General features: G+C 34.8%; 1 protein-coding gene across 2 annotated transcripts in view; it reads left to right on the top strand.

Moving 5' to 3' along the window:
• dock4a (dedicator of cytokinesis 4a) overlaps positions 1 to 18,137 on the top strand; it is a 199,006-nt gene that overhangs the window by 59,338 nt on the left and 121,531 nt on the right. For both annotated transcript variants that reach the window (XM_087312229.1, XM_087312228.1), the window contains exons 5-8: positions 1,971 to 2,067; positions 4,413 to 4,561; positions 7,705 to 7,789; positions 17,105 to 17,256. Coding sequence is in view for 1 of the 2 variants with exons in the window: in XM_087312228.1 (XP_087168354.1) it covers positions 1,971 to 2,067; positions 4,413 to 4,561; positions 7,705 to 7,789; positions 17,105 to 17,256 (483 nt within the window). In the remaining variant the exon portion in view is untranslated. The remainder of the gene's footprint in view (positions 1 to 1,970; positions 2,068 to 4,412; positions 4,562 to 7,704; positions 7,790 to 17,104; positions 17,257 to 18,137) is intronic.

The following is an 18,137-nucleotide window of genomic DNA, read 5'->3' as shown; positions in this document are numbered from 1 at the left end:
CTAATTCACAGCCATATCACCCTGCAGCCCAAGACCGGTTACTCACTGAAGCTAAGCAGGGCTGAGCCTGGTCAGTACCTGGATGGGAGACCACATGGGAAAACTAGGTTGCTGTTGGAAGTGATGTTAGTGATGCAAGCAAGGGGCGCTCACCCTGTGGTCTGTGAGTCCCAGTAAAGTGAAGGGACACTATACTGTCAGTGAGCGCTGTCGGTCAGATAAACTGAGGTCCTGACCCTCTGTGGTCATTAAAAATCCCACGGCACTTTTTGTGTCCTAACCAAATGACCTCCATCAACCCCCCAATCATCCCCATCACCCAACGCATCATTCAAGTGGATGCTGCACACTTGTAGTGGTGTGGAGAAACCCCCAACCACACTCATGATTGTAAAGTGCTTTGGATGTATGGCCATACATAATAAATGCGCTATATAAATACACATGGCATTACATAAACTCATTCACTAAAAACAAATATTTATGTCAATAAAATGTGGTTATTGTATTGAGTTAAATTGAAAATATAATTATTATATAAAATAATTACAACCCATTTTTGAGTTCGAAATCTACAATTTGATTTCAATACATCCCTATACATTTTTTATTTGTTATTGTTTGTATTATTCAAAGTGTTTTTTATTCTGTTGATGCACCAATTGGGAGACAAATATACAATATCCAGTTCTATCAAATGTTAATTTTACATATAAAACATATAAAATTATATTTTAGTTTGCATAATAATAGTAATAGTAGGCAAATATTTAATATTTAATAGTTAAATAGGCACATTGTGTTCATACCAGTAAATGAATCCATATACCACTAAAATGAATCATAATCAATATATTGGAATAAATCTGTATTATTCCATGCGTGTTCAATACAAACTCAGGAGGCGGAGATCAATTTTAAAAAATATTAGTGATTTATTAAGTACAAATAAACAATTCGGTTAGGGCCCTGGGCCGCACAAATGTGTCCTATTGGTTATACAATGCTATCCAAGAGAACACACCAGGCGCTCTGCGAGTGTTTTCTTAGGACTAAAGACCCAGTTTATATACACAGAAGAAGGAGAAGGCGGCTTGTCTCTGTCAGCTTTTCTGCACCGTCTGTAGTTCCACATGCTTAGAGACCTCCATTGGCCCCAATATGTTTTATAAATGGTTAAACAGGAAATCAGAAGTGAGAGACATACGTTATTTTTATTGTTTCTGCTGCATATTTCTTCTCCAAGATTGCTCTTTCTGCAAAATGCTTCATTAGTATGCAAAACACAACTCCACAGAAAGCAGAGTTTCAGTTTATATATCAATTGTCAGAGCGCACAAAATATTTCCAGTAAAGAATGACTATAATAAAAATGATTCAGCATATCTTTAGAGAAAGCACATATAACATATTTTGAAAAAATAAAGGATCACGAAATGAAAAAAAAAGAATTATATTTTCCTCAATTTCCCTCTGTTGACCTCCGAAAATAAGGAGGTCAAATATCCTATTATTATTTTGACCCCATTTCATTACCCCTTTAAATATTTAAATGCAAATTCCATGACATTTTAGTACATCAAATCAGGTGGCATTTATTTTAAAGAAAGATTTCTTTAAAAAAAAGTAAAATTTTTAAATCTGTTAAAGTACAGGATGATGAGTTTATCAATCTAACACATTGTTGACCCAAAAAACGAAATGGCTACTAAAATCTGACTTTTGCCCTTGAAAAAACCTTGAACTGCTATCAGGCAGTTCGTACTCATGCTTCACATAAAATGCATTTGCAAAACGACGCATCTGCTGGATGGAAGTGACAGGAGCCTTCACTATCCCACAAGCCACTGCAAGTGCTTTTTTGAGGAAACATCCTCATGAGTCAGTGTCTCCGCTCAGGGTCGTGCGAGGTCAGCGCTCCTATTCAGATAGAAGTGTGTGAACGTGTGTTTGTGTGTTTCGTCCCGCAGGCAGTTTGAGACCGTCATCCCCACAGAGGACTCGGTCATTACAGAGATAACTATGACCTTGAGAGACTGGGGCACCATGTGGAAGCAGCTCTACATGGTAAGATTACTCTTTGTTCTGTGTGGAACACATTGAGGTTGCTTTAAATGGGGAAATTAATTTATTTCTTTTGTTAATGGTTAAATTGATCAGGGATAGATAGTTATTATGTGGCTTTAGATGTCATTGAAATCTGTTTAATGTAAAATGCCACAAATCTAATTTTCTTGACAAAAACATTACCCTACATCAAAGTTTTTATTGGGAATTTGTAAAAAATGGTATCTACTTTTACCTACTTTTTGGAATAAAATCAGTGTGCGTTTACTGTGTGTGAAACAAATTCAGTTTGTTTGTGGGAATTCATTTGGGAGTTTATCTTTTTCTTGCTCATGTCAATAGTGAGTGTGTTTATCAACAATTGAAATTAATTACTTGGCTTCCAATGTCATGAAAATCATAATTTATTCTCTTTTTTTGGATTTATTTAAACTTAATTTTGATTACAAAATGTTATAATATGTAATTTAAAATTGTATGTGAATCCTGAATTTTCCAAATATCTATTTTGGATTAATTTAAATCAATAGCTGGTAGAATTGAACAATTAATTAAATATAGAGAAAATGTTGAGTCAGTTATTTATTTATATATTTATTTATTTGCTTTTGTTAATACTTAATGCTTTTCTTCCAAATTAACTAAATAAGACAATAAAGATGTTAACAATGCAGCAAAATATTTTTAAATAAAATAGTTTCTGTTTTCTGTTTTTCACAAAAATATTAAGCATCACAATTGCTAATTTCAAGAACTAATTTAATATATTTGTTTATGAAATAATAAAATGTTTAGTGCAGTGCAATTTTTGTACATTACTTAAACAGCTAAACTTTTTTTCATTTTGAGCATGATAAACTCTAGATGATGGATAATAAAACCTAAAGTGTCTTCTTTCCAAAGATAAATGAACTGTGAATGTAGACTTAATTATTCAGCAACTGTTACCGCTTTAGTTTGAAAAGGTCATTTTTGAGAAAATGCCTCTGAAGGAAAGAAGGACACCAATTTAGTCTTGGAAAAACTTTTAACCGAAATCTCATTTTGCAAGCTATCTTCATCAAATTCAAAATATAAACTCCTGAATCACTTGGCTTTTAAGGCATATTTTTTCTAGAACATAAGATTAATGTTTTCCTGTGTTTGTATATGGAAAAACAAATATTGAACACATTACAATTTTGTTTTTTCATGACTTCATAATGTATAGCTTTTTATATTTTTGAGCATGAAATCCCTTTTAACACAGTAAAGCTCAAAAAGTGTTCTTTCCAATAAATACTAATTTGTGTTTGTAGCTTACTGGGGTCAAGAACTGTTACTGCTTAAAGCTACAGTAGGTAGGTGTAAATCCCCAAAAGAGAGGGCTGGCTAACAATAGTAATTGCCCATTGAGTGGCAAACTTACCTTTTACAAATCAGCATCTAAAGAACAATCTTTTTCTTCAACAGAATTTAATTTAAGAAATAGAAAAGCAGTTTATAGATAGATAGATTAATACAGTTTAAAGATAGATAGATAGATAGATAGATAGATAGATAGATAGATAGATAGATAGATAGATAGATAGATAGATAGATAGATAGATAGATAGATAGATTAAAACAGTTTAAAGATAGATAGATAGATAGATAGATAGATAGATAGATAGATAGATAGATAGATAGATAGATAGATAGATAGATAGATAGATAGATAGATAGATAGATAGATAGATAGATAGATAGATAGATAGATAGATAGATTAAAACAGTTTAAAGATAGATAGATAGATAGATAGATAGATAGATAGATAGATAGATAGATAGATAGATAGATAGATAGATAGATAGATAGATAGATAGATAGATAGATAGATAGATAGATAGATAGATAGATAGATAGATAGATTAAAACAGTTTATAGATAGATAGATAGATAGATAGATAGATAGATAGATAGATAGATAGATAGATAGATAGATAGATAGATAGATAGATAGATAGATAGATAGATAGATAGATAGATAGATAGATAGATTAAAACAGTTTAAAGATAGATAGATGATAGATAGATAGATAGATAGATAGATAGATAGATAGATAGATAGATAGATAGATAGATAGATAGATAGATAGATAGATAGATAGATAGATAGATAGATAGATAGATAGATAGATAGATAGATAGATAGATAGATAGATGGGTCGGTCGGTGCGTCGGTCGGTCGGTAGGTAGGTAGGTTGGTTGGTTGGTTGGTTGGTTGGTTGGTTGGTTGGTTGGTTGGTTGGTAGGTCGTTCGGTAGTTCGGTCGGTCGGGCAGTCGCAGAAGATAAACAATGTGCTTCCCTTATGTCTTTTTCAGAGAAATGAAGGAGATCTCTTTCATAGACTGTGGCACGTGATGAACGAGATATTGGAGCTGCGGCAGCAGGTTCTGGTTGGACACCTCACTCATGACCGTCTGAGTGACATTAAACAGCACATCACAGCACGACTGGACTGGGGAAACGAGTGAGTTTTACTCTTACCGTATTTTCAACAATGCTTTTTCGTCCTCCATAGATGGCAACAGTACAGAGACATTCAAATTCTAGAAAAATACTAAAAAACATTCTCAAAATAGACCATCACATTTCAATCAAAATATTGTCAAGCTAGAAGAATAGTTTTATGCGCACATAAAAACAAAATGACATCAGTTTCTTCTCCTCAGTGTCAGTATAGGGTGCACATTTATGCGAGCGATGTGCTCTTTACATGTGTCAATCTTGGTTCTGAAACTAATGTATATAACAGGTAGTTACACGTGGTATCCATACCTTCCAACACTCCCATTTTTCTCAGGAGTCTCCATTATTGTTCTGTCACCTCAGAATTCCACCCCTCCCGGGACTTGTGAATAGGCACGAATAGTGATCTGTTTTGTTATAATGGCGTTGACAAACTTGGTTGGTAAAAAAGGTGCACAACCAACAGGAACCAGCCTCAACATCACGTGATGTACATTTTCAGCGTTAGTGTGAAAGGAGGGCTGCCCAGAAATGCTAGGTGAAACGCCAGAGTGGATGTGGATCGTTTTCGTTCTAAATGGCATTAAAAAACTAAGACCTATTAGTGTAAACAGGGCCTGAGTGTGTATTTTTCACGAGCAGATTTGCAACGGGGACCGGGCGGAGGATCGTGATGCCGGCTCAGCATCGTGGTATCTATCGGTCATTGCGATGGACTATGGCATCGTCTATCGGCCCAACCCTAATATACTTGTAAAATTTCTTTATAAAGTGACATCGCCACCTATTGGCTGACATGCAAAAAATGGGGTTTTAAAAAAATTGGGGAATTTTTGTGAACAAGAATTGTTTTGACAGTGTTGTTGTGTGTGCATGAAAGTTCAAAATAACACAAAGGGAAGCTCCTTGGTTTTTAGTACATTTATTACATGATATATATATGCCAAAATGAGGTTATGGGTTTGGGCCTGTCACGATAGTCAATATACTGACTTATCGTGGGATATATGAAAATTAGGGTGGTTAATTTTTAAGGCCCAATATATTGTCTATTATATACATAAACATTTACATTGATACATAAGAAGAGATGATGATTAGACCCCATAATATAACAAGAAAAGTGTTGTTGAATGTGCTGTATTCTGCTTTCTGTGGAAGGCAGGGCTTATGCAGCATTTACTACACACACACAGTCAGAGTGCGAGATTGAGCAGATAGGGAAGAAGACAAGACGTGAACCCACTGATTAGTGTTTAGGAACTACAGTCAGTTAGGATAAACAAGTCATGATGAACTTGGTTTTAAAGCCACAGTCTTTTGCTCCAGAGTGGAAACATTGCGGCTTTAACCGTATTTAACTGACAGTGCAATAACTAACATGACAGCCCGAAATGGCACATGCTCAAAGACAGCGTAACCCACTTTTAAGCTAAAAAGATGCAGCCGTTAAACATGGCCGAAAAACCAGCATTTAAAAATATGCTGCAAACATTTGACAAACAGTGCAAACTGCCAAAGAAAATGTACATCTCCCAAACTGCCATTCCATCCCATTATAACAAATTAAAGGACAGCATACTAAAAGAGATAAAAGACATCTCCCTTTTCTCTGCCACCACAGATGTGGTCAAGTTCAAATATGACCCCCTCAAAATACATGTGCATTTGTGCAACAAGCAAAGCTCTGAAAGAATGTCTAGCACAGCAGGTAACATTGTTACCAAAGGAAGATCTTGCCTCAAGCCCCATAAGGTAAACATGTTCGTGTTCCCGTCTCGGAATCTGCCTGATTATTAAAAAATGGCCTGCAGAGGGGCCTGAGATGCTTTAAAAGTCTAAGTTTTGACTTGAAACATGTTATTTTGTTCTTATACTTTTTGCATTAGTAAAATAACAATTATATTATTATATATTGTTATTATTATTATATTATTATTATTAATATATTTAATTATTATATTTTATTATTATTATTATTATTATTATTATTCTTTTTTTACTTGTTCCAATTTAAATGTCTAAATATTTTTAAAAAATAAAACATTCTTTGAAACAGTGTACTTGAATTATCACACTATTATGTTGTAACTTAAAATTAGTGATATAAAGTTTATCATTTATTGCAGTTATTTTGGGTGCAATATATTTTCCAGCAAAAAATAGATTATGAATATAGTTTAAAGCTTTTATGACATTACAGATTTGCTTTCCTGTTTTTGGCACATTTGTTGATTGCAAATGTATTGTGCAGAACACATATAAACAGTGGGTGGGACGCATGATGAACTACCGGCAAATGCTGGCCAATCTGTCAACCATGTGTTCCACTGTTTATATGCAGTTTTTCTCAAAAAAAAAAAAAGTCGCAGATGGTAGTAACAAGTGGGATGTGTTACGTATTGGTATTTTGGTGTCTCTCTGTTCATAGTCGTTTTTGGAGGGTTTACAATTAAATGGATCAATTACCAGTTTGATTCATGCTTTGTGAAATTTACTGGGGAATATCTATCTGAAAAACTTTTTATGTTGTATTTGGGGACCGGTGATTTATGGGATGCAGCAAAAGAGTCATTCTGTCAATAAAAGTGTCTATTTTAGGACTTGAAAGTGAACATTTTTAGAGTTAATTCAGTCAACAAAACAATATACACATACTGTACAGTACAAACTCAAAATTGTTATTCAGAAATGATTTTTCAGTTTATTTGTGTATCATTTTTACACAGTATTACATATTTTTTATTTGTTGGCTGAGTTTTATTGTAAAGGGTAAACCTCTACAGCAATTTGTTTAGCCAAAAATGAAAAGAATTAGTTGATTTGATTGAATTCTATTCATTTTATTTGATTATATAAACGAACTGTGCATGTGTGCTCTCAATTTACTTTTCGACCACTGAATTTATGCACAGACACATTTTAAAAACATTTAAACTGTTTCCACACATAATAAGTATACTGTATTGATTCTTTTTTACCGAATGAAGTCGTATTAAAACTCAATGTACGTCATTTAAATTGTATTTAATTCAATCAAGTAAATCTAATATCAGTATTTAAACGTGTAAGATGCAAAACTGCAATAACCAAAATCAGATTAAATGATAAGAGTTTTAAAATGTGTGTTTTTGTGTGCTCCAGGCAACTGGGTTTGGATTTGGTCCCACGGAGAGACTTCAGCATGGTGGACCCTGATGATATCAGCATCACAGAGCTGTATCGGCTGGTGGGTAGACGTTTATACACCATATACATTACAAATGTGTCACCTAACCACTGCTTTTTACATAATGCGCTGTTCATTCATTAGATGAGTGGATCACGCTTTTACTGTGTTCAGTCATGTTACTAGCATACTTATTTGTATCAAGCTGTAGGAGACAAACATTTTTTACTCGTATTTTTGTCAATGAAATTAATAGTTTAATGATGGATTAAGGAAACATCAAATTGCCAAACTATGTTTGTAACAACGAAACTTGCAACCTTAGGTGGCTAATGATGATTTTGAGGAAATGCATCCCAGATCTGCATACATGTCATACATTCACATGCATACACAGTCACACAGTCACAACTATTAAGGAAAGTGCATCTGTTTACAGTGGAAAAGGAACAGAAAAGTTTGCCATGTCAGATGCTTTTTTAAAACGGCAAAAAGTGATCTGCAATCCAATGTTTTGATTTCGGAAAAAAGCGTGATCTGGACATTTCGCAGAATTTGAATCATTACTATTTTCAGACATTGATTTGTGCAACATTTCATTCACATAATAGTTACTGTATTTCCAAGCACAAGACAGGGCTATCTGTTCTCTCTCTCTGGAACTGGGCTAAAAAAAAGGAACAGGAAAATGTTGGATTTATAAATTTTTTTCCTTCTTCTTCTCTTTCAAATACCAATCCCCACACCACTGGGAAAAATAAAACAACATTACCCACCCAAACTCCCACTTGCCCGACCAAAACAATTCCCAAAACAAACAAAAAAAAATTCCTTTTTAAAGCCAAAAGTTTAAAACAAATAAACAAAAAACCTAGAAGAAAGTAGAAATGAAAGGCCAGAAGAAAAGCTAAGGCGTTAGTCTGAACATTTTTTAATCCAATGAAAGAGAGGATCGTATTTGTTGTGTATTTTCACCTTTTTTGTACTTTTTTGTGCATTTTCTTCATTAAATTAGCATCCAATGGGATTAACTGCATGTGCTTGGTTAGTTAACGCTTAAAACGTTAGTCAAATTACTTATTGTGCAAACAAAGCTGTGACGAGACTGGAAAGAAACATTATAGAAACGGGTGTAAGTAGTATACCTATACTTACAATGGCCCTTCACAGATAAATAGCTATGTTTCCATCCACCTATTTTTATGCACATTTTGGATATGCGCATAAAAAAAATTGGTTGATGGAAATGCCAAGATGCACATAAATTTTGAAAATGTGCATAAAACATGCACATAACTGGGAGGGATAAACTTTTTATTTGATAAGAAAAGATGTGCATAAACTTCAATGGAAACAGATTTAACAAACAAATTCCAATATGTGCATTAAAAAAATTCAATTTTTACTAATGATATTTGGCTCCAGTTAATCAAAAAGTGACGATTTTGTCCACTTTGACTAGGATGGAAACGCTGCTTTATTCGCACGTCTTTTATGCGATATTTCAGTTTTGCATATAAAGTTAATTCGCATTTTTGGTTAGAAAACAAAGCTAATACGGGCGACGCACTGGCGCAGTAGGTAGTGCTGTCGCCTCTCAGCAAGAAGGTCGCTGGGTTGCTGGTTCAAGCCTAGGCAGGGTCAGTTGGCGTTTCTGTGTCGAGTTTGCATGTTCTTCCTGCGCTCACGTGGGTTTTCTCCGGGTGCTACAGTTTCTCCCACAGTCCAAAGACATACGGCACAGGTGAATAGGGTAGGCTAAATTGTCCATAGTGTCCAAAACGTGCTGGATAAGTTGGCGGTTCATTCCGCTGTGGCGACCTCGGATTAATAAAGGGACTAAGCCAAAAAGAAAATGAATGAACATAGCTAATGAAGCGAGTACCTCAAACTCTCAGAAATGGCAAAGTAGGTATAGCATTTTTATAGCATTTCTTTCATTCTTAAATGACAAAATTCCCACTGAAAAAAACGTAACTAATGCACAGATCATGTTTACATTCGTGTATGTTTTATGACAAAAATTTTACCCAGATATTTTGACAACAAGCAGATGCCTGAAGAAAACTCTGATGTCAACAACTGATTATTTATTGGTATTTCATTTATTAGCTGTTTTTGTGAACAAAAGCTGCCATTGGAAGTTCATTCATTCATTCGTTTTCTTTTCGGCTTAGTCCCTTTATTAATCTGGGGTCGCCACAGCGGAATGAACTTATCAAGCACATGCTTTACACAGAGGATGCCCTTCCAGCTGCAACCCAATACTGGGAAACACCCACATACTCACATACAGTACGGCCAATTTAGGTCATTTAATTCAGCTATAGCGCATGTTTTTGAACCTTGGACCGGAGCTTCTGAAGGAAACCCCTGCAAACATGGGGAGAACATGCAAACTCCACACAGAAATGCCAACTGACCCAGCCAGGGCTCGAACAAGCAACATTCTAGCTGTAAGGCGACTGTATTACCCACTGCGCCACTTTGCTGCCTGCTCATTGAATGTTTTTTGCTTGATTCTTAATTCTATTTTACTCATTTGCGATGAATTGTATTCAACAGTTTGTTTTTTATGTTTTTGTTTTTTTACTTCTGGCACAAACGATATGCTAATTGCTGTGTTGATGTTGCTAAAGCACCTAAACAATAAAATGTTGACACTAAACTCTTTGATCCTTCAAATGATGCATAGTTTGTTTATATTATTACATTTTAATGTAGCAGTTTATTTAGTAAACAAAGAAATGTCGTCACTCCTGCATTTGGTTTTGTGTTATTCATAATGTATGACATAACATTAAAAAGGTTGTAGGAAATAAAGATGAGAACAGCATCACAGAGCTGTATGGGCTGGTGGGTAGTCATACATTCACACACGTGCACACACACACACATACACATTCCCATTACCCATGAGTCACCAAACGGCCCATATTCTTTGCTGTGTTACGATGGCAACTGCAGCTCGACCTGACGCCAAGGCTCTCGTTTGAGTGCTCTGTCCTTTGTTTTAACAAAGACACGCGCACACACACGCGCACACACACACACACACACACACCTCCAGTCGCCTGTGCGCAGGGAAATGATAGTAATTAAGGACAAGAGAGAAATGCTAAATGGCGCATTAACAGGCTGTTTGCAAACTGCAGAGACACTTCACGCATGCAGTTTCCTGCCCTTATAATTTGGCATACATTCATAGCAGAATCATTGGCACAATTGGTTCAGATCTCCCAAAGCCACAACAAAGTCTGCTGGTATCTTTGGTGGAATATAATACCAGTTCCGAAAGCAAATTGGAATATTTTATTTTAAATACATGGATTAAATACTAATTATTTTATTAGTTTAAATGGTACAAATACTACCATTTCTGCATTAAATATGAAATACTTTTTGAATGTTTTTCGTTTTATTTTGTTATTAATATTTTATATTCATTTATATATTTAATATTCATGATTTCACATACTACACAGATGACAAAAACATTCATGGTTTTATATAATAATGTCAGAATAATATAATATAATGTCAGAATTATTGTTTTTGTTATACATGCTATGTTTTTTAACTGGTACTTAGTAGCCTATTAAATATAACACATCATCATCATATTTTATATTGTTTTAATAATGTACAGTACACTCACCGGCCACTTTATTAGGTAAACGTGTCCAACTGCTCGTTAATGCAAATTTCTAATATCAGCCAATCACATGGCAGCAACTCAATGCATTTAGGCATGTAGACATGGTCAAGATGGTCTGCTGCAGTTCAAACCGAGCATCAGAATGGGGAAGAAAGGAGATTTAAGTGACTTTGTATGTGGCATCATTGCTGGTGCTAGACGGCTGGTCTGAGTATTTCAGAAACTGCTGATCTACTGATATATTCGCACACAATCATCTCTAGGGTTTATAGAGAATGGTTTGAAAAAGAGAAAATATCCAGTGAGGGGCAGTTCTGTGGGCGCAAATGCTTTGTTGATGCCAGAGGTCAGAGGAGAATGACCAGACTGGTTCCAGCTGATAAAAGCCAACAGTAATTTAAATAACCACTCGTTACAACCGAGGTCTGCAGAAGAGCTTCTCTGAATGCACAACACATCCAACCTTGAGGGGGATGGGCTACAGCAGTAGAAGATTACACCGGGATCCACTTCTGTCAGCTAAGAACAGGACAATTGCCGCATTTCCACTATCAGGCCAGTGCGAGCCAGGGCTTATATCGGGCCAGGCCGGGCCAATCGCCCGGGAGGTTGAGCAGTGAGGCGGAAATCATGTCGCGTTTCCACTGTGGGGCTAGTAGCTCGCAGCGCGTCACGCAAACCCCGCCCCCATAACATCCCCCGAATCGAACGTCACTCAAACCGCCCCCTTCAGCGAGAATCATGCAGATAAAGCACGCCATCACATCATCACGAAACTATTAAAATTAGGACAACCAAAACAAACAAATGACACGTTACTGTACAGCAGTACAACGCATGTCTATACGCACATGCCTCTGTGTTTTTGTTCATCATATTAATTTACTCGCCGACCGACTGTTGGCATCGAAATCCAGTGGTCTTGCCCCCAACGGAGGGACCCAACGGAGGGACCCAGCGCAGGGAGCGCACACAGCATAATATAACACCATATATATAAAATTCACCGTTAATAACTCGATATAAAATGTTTTTTATAACCTCCTCTAGACAGAATCTGTCCAACATTCATCCCAAATGCTCCGGAGAGAACTGAAACATGATTTTTTTTTCCCTATAGGCTTTGGCACTTAATAGGTGATTCCCTTTATTTAAAGATGCTCATTATATCTTAAGTAAAGGAAAGTGTTCAGTGTTTCAGCACATAAGAGCAGCACGTAATAAAATATAGCCTATATTTAGTTGCGCTCAGCAGCTATGCACTAATAAAGCTCTTGTGTATTTAAAATTTCCTTTTTTAATTTTACCACGTTATATAAAAACATACACACTTGTTTGAGGACACAGAACACATTTTGAACTTGCAGTTTTCCCCGTCAAAAAAGTGCTGCGCAGCTGGAAGACAGAAAAAAAGGTCGCCTAGTTTCTGCGTTCACTCACCCCGAAAATGCTCTGTTTGCATGATTTGATTAATTTAATCGTATCCAAATACTTTATAAATAATATTTAAAACATTTTCCGGTGTTTATTTATTTTTGATTTTTTTAGAAAATATCTAAAATCTTTTTTTCAAAGAGGCTTTTGAAAAATGAAAGTTTAATATAAATTTGAAACAGTTTGATATAGTACCTAATTGTTATAGCTATAGCTTTTGTTAGTTTTATATTCGTTTATTTATTTAATGTGATTTTATTATATCTGATATTTGTAATTCTTTAAATTATTTTAATATAGGGCTATTTTATCTAGATATGACACTTTTGTTTTAAGCCTACAAAAGTGGACATGAAATTTGTAAAGTTTAATGTCTTTCTGTTGTATTCATATAGTGTATTATCACCAAAATAAATTAAAACAATAAAAATAAAAGAAAAAAGCCGCTCGCGGCATCAACATAGCTATAAATGGAGCCCTCTTTTCCTCTGTCTCACACATATACACAGGCATCTAAACGCGCAAAACACACTTATTAAACTTGACAAAACCCCTTGAAAACCTTTACTGTCTGCTGTGTCTTTAATATGGTGTAAAGATTATTATGCGTTATTGAAACATCAAAGAGATGCAGCAAAGAAAAGTCACTTATTATAACTATCATTTTATGCAACAACCTTACATTTAAAAGAGAAACATAAGGGCGATCATATGCAAAATAGACCCCAGCCTATAATTTGTTCCAGATGTTTTCTTTTCCTTATTTATTTATTTGTTTATGTGTTTGGCGCATGTACTCGTGTGCTATCGTAAAACTGTGCCCGCCTTTCCTTTCACTCCGCCCCGAAGCCCCGGCTGGCCCTCTTTGGCCCAAGGTATTCGGCGGGCCGAAAAAAAGGCCGGCCGCTGACCCTAAGAAAGCCCCGCTTTGGCCCGATTAGGCCCCGGAAGTGACAGTGGAAACGCCACTGGCCTTGGCTCGCCCTGGCTCGCTCGCTTTAGGCACGATAGTGGAAACTCGGCTACTGAGACTACAATTCACACAGGTTCACTAAAATTGGATGATAGAAGATTGGAATGCCTGGTCTGATGAGTCTCAATTTCTGCTGAGACATTCGGACGGTAGGGTCAGAATTTAGCGTCAACACCATGAAAGCATGGATCCATCCTGCTTTGTATCAAATGTTCAGGCTGGTGGTGGTGATGTACTGATGTAGGGATATATTCTTGGCACACTTTGGGCCCATTAGTACCAATTGAGCATCATGGCAACGCTACAGCCTACCTGAGTATTGTTGCTGACCATGTCCATCTCTTTATGACCACACTCTTTCTCACTCAATCTCTGAGGAATATTTCCAGTGCCTTGTTGAATTTGTGCCATGAGGGATTAAGGCAGTTCTTAAGGCAAATGTGGGTCCAACCCGGTACTAGTATAGTGTACCTAATAAAGTGGCCATGAGTGTATACAGTATTTCAATTAAATTAAGTACTACTACTAAATACATTTTATTTTAAATACGTTAAGTAGTATTAATTAAAAGGTTTTAAACAGGATTAAATATACATGGCATATATAAAAGTATGTAGTGCACTGTAGCATGCACTTAGTATTTAATAAATAATATAAGTAAAGGAAAGTCCAGATCACTTGCAATATAGGCTTGCATTTTCTACAAAGGAAACATAACAACTGGGCTTCTGAAATCAGATAGATGTATATCGTAGGCTGCATTACTAAGTAAAACCTTTGTGTCAGAAGAGTGTTGATAATGAAAATTTTATGTAAAATAAAAAGAGTAGCTTTCTTGGGAAGATTTGAAATGGTATGTTTCTCTGAGCTGCAGGCCTCACCACACGTGTCCCAGTTTTCAATGGTCTGCGGGTGGGCAGAGGTGTGGGGGTAGGGGTTAAAGGAGGAGGAACAAAACAAAACAGATGTGGGTGTGAGTAATTGCTTTAAAAAGAGGATAGTATGAGAGACAATATATTTGAATTTAATGTCATTGTACATAATTCAGTGCATAGAATTTACTAAGACCTTCTATAAGTCTTTTGATTGCAAGATTAATCAAAGATTAATCAAAAAGCAGTTTGCAGTTTTGCATTTTCATTTTTGATCATGGGGTGGTAGATCCTAAAAAGGAACTTCAGAGTTTGATGGTGAAAATGCTTATGAAGTTTTTTTATAGTGAAAAACCAATGCATGAATATATTTGATAAATAGGCCTTTCTTTTAAAATTGTGTAATTTATTAGCATTATTTTAAAACAAGGTATAGTGCAAATCCTCACAACGTTAACACATTTTTTTAAAAACGTGCTGAATTTCTCACAGCGCAAATTATTTAGGAAAACATGCTGCATTTTCTCACAAGGCAAACATTTTCAAAAAAACATGCTGCATTTTCTCACAGCACAAACAATTTAGGAAAACATGCTGCATTTTCTCACAACGCAAATTATTTTAAAAAACATGCTGCATTTTCTCACAGCGCAAACAATTTAGGAAAACATGCTGCATTTTCTCACAACGCAAATTATTTAAAAAAACATGCTGCATTTTCTCACAGTGCAAATTATTTAGGAAAACATGCTGCATTTTCTTACAACGCAAATTATTTAGGAAAACATGCTGCATTTTCTCACAGCGCAAACAATTTAGGAAAACGTGCTGCATTTTCTCACAGCGCAAACAATTTAGTAAAACGTACTGCAGTTTCTCACAACACAAACAATTTAGGAAAACGTGCGGCATTTTCTCACAACGCAAACAATTTAGAAAAAAAAACATGCAGAATTTTTTCACAGCGCAAACAATTTAGGAAAACATGCTGCATTTTCTCACAGCGCAAACAGTTTAGAAAAACATGCTGCATTTTCTTACAACGCAAACAATTTAAAAAACATGCTGCATTTTCTTACAACGCAAACAATTTAAAAAAACATGCTGCATTTTCTTACAACGCAAACAATTTCGGAAAACGTGTGGCATTTTCTCACAACGCAAACAATTTAGAAAAAAAATATGCTGTATTTTCTCACAATGCAAACAATTTAGATTAAAACGTGCTGCATTTTCTCACAATGCAAACAATTTCGGAAAACGTGCTGCATTTTCTCACAGCACTGTCAAATAGCAATGAAACACAACAGAAATGTTTCAAGGATACCCTAACACCCGGCTAAAGGAATCGACATGTTAAAATAAATAAACTAAAAACTCACCTTCCAAAGACTTCACTGAGCAATAGGCACAGTGTAGTCTGTCATTTTTTCAGGTCCGTTTGAAACATTTCCATTGAGTTCTGATTTTCTTACAAATGTGAGTTTTTTTGTGTTGTGTAAATATGGAGCACGCTATTTATTGTGTTTGCGTTGTGAGGATTTGCAGCATGTATGCTATCTAAAGGATAAAGATCTTTTCTTAATTTTTCTGCCGTTTTTTTGTCACCAAACTAAAGGTATTGGAAATCACATTAAATCATCGGATATCAGTACTGATAAATTTAGTATCTGTGCATGTTTAAATAAAAAAATACAGAAATACAGGTTTGAAATTCATGTTAGGCAGCTAACAAACGTACCTAATACATAAATACATAGTTACTTATTTAAAATTGTACAGTTTTAATTTTACTTTATAATAACGTCTCTTAATTAAATGTATTATGCACGTTAACTAATATTGGGCAATGGATTTATGACAAATATTCTAAATCAATAGATATATTAATTTTTTATTCATACTACTGAATGTCTATTAAATACTGCAACAATGTTTGCTATAAATTAAGAAATATTTGTTGTTGTTAGGTCATGATTTATTTTGTACATATTTTAACATTTTAATAAACAGTACAATACAAATTTATTTAAAACACTTTTTTAATGGTTTTTAGTTTTAATGTTTTTTAGTCTACTTTGCTTAGCAATGCTGCATTTACTTGATCCAAAGTAGAGCAAAAACAGTACAAATTGTAAATATTTTGACTATTTAAAAGAACTGTTTTAAATTTGAAAATTAAGTTTCTTCGAAGCTTAATTTTTAGCTTCATTATTCCAGTCAAATGATTCTTCAGAATCATTCTAATATTCTAATAGACAAAGTAGACAATAAAATATAAATATAAAACATATCTATATTTTATGTACAGTATACAGCTAACACATAGATCCAGCCATGGTGTAGTTGGTTGAACCGATTACCATTAGATATGTTGAGTGATCATGTTGTTATAAATGTCATTGTCATTGGAATGATGTATAATTGTTTTTAAATAGATGGAGAGACGTCACCGCAGACGTGAGGCTCCTCCGCAGGCCAGCCTGCACCACCTGTTCCTTCAGATGAAGAGCATGATGAGCTCCAGCCTCGGGGAGGAGCTGGAGGTCTTCTTCTCTGTCTACGACAGCAGGGAAATGCGACCAATCAGGTGCCGTTTCTGACTCTAGACACACAGCTGCAAGTCTATGATTGACTAAAACAGGATTTATACAACTTAAATTGAATATGCTGTCATTATTTAAAGGGATAGTACACACAAAAAATTAAAATGTACAGTAATCACTATTTACTCACCCTCTTTTATTTTCGAGTTTTATTTTCTGTTGAACGCAAAAGAAGAAAGCTGGAAATCTGTAACCGTTGACATCCATAGTAGAAAAAACAAATACTATGAAAGTCAATGGTTACAGCAGGTTTTCATCATTCTTAAAAATATCTTCTTTTGTTTTTAACAGATAAATGAAGCCCATTAACAAGTAACAAGAAACAAGTGATTAGATGATGACAGCATTTTCATTTTTAGTTGAAACATACCCGCGGCGTTTAAACCAACAAAATAGCAAAAGATTTAATTTTTAGTGTCTTTGAGTAATTATTCACATCTTCTGATCCTTTTATTAAGTAATTTTGTTGTGTTTTGTCATATTATATATTCATTGTATTTTTATATTAGGTTTTAAAATTTGCCTAAATAGTTAGTTTTAAAAAAAAACATTTTCTATTTATTTAGTTTTTATTTAAGCATTAGTTAAACTAAAAGACAATAGACATTTTCATGTAACTTAGTGGAAATAAATATCAAATTTATTAAACTGATAAATATTAAACGTTCCAGGCCCATAGCCAGCGACTCATGCAATTGAAATACATTGCATTACAATGCACTTTAGCGACATTTTAAACACATTTTTTTGCTGGATTAGCTGGTCAGGTGTTCATATCAACACTTTTTTATGTACCAAAAATATTTCCTAAAGATTTAAAATAAATTAATATGAATAAATACGTATTTTTAAAAAACAAATTTAT

The sequence above is a fragment of the Danio rerio genome, chromosome 25 (assembly GCF_052040795.2).
Source record: "Danio rerio strain M-AB ecotype USA chromosome 25, GRCz13ab, whole genome shotgun sequence".
NCBI lineage: Eukaryota > Metazoa > Chordata > Actinopteri > Cypriniformes > Danionidae > Danio > Danio rerio.
This window is presented reverse-complemented; position numbering and strand designations above follow the sequence as displayed.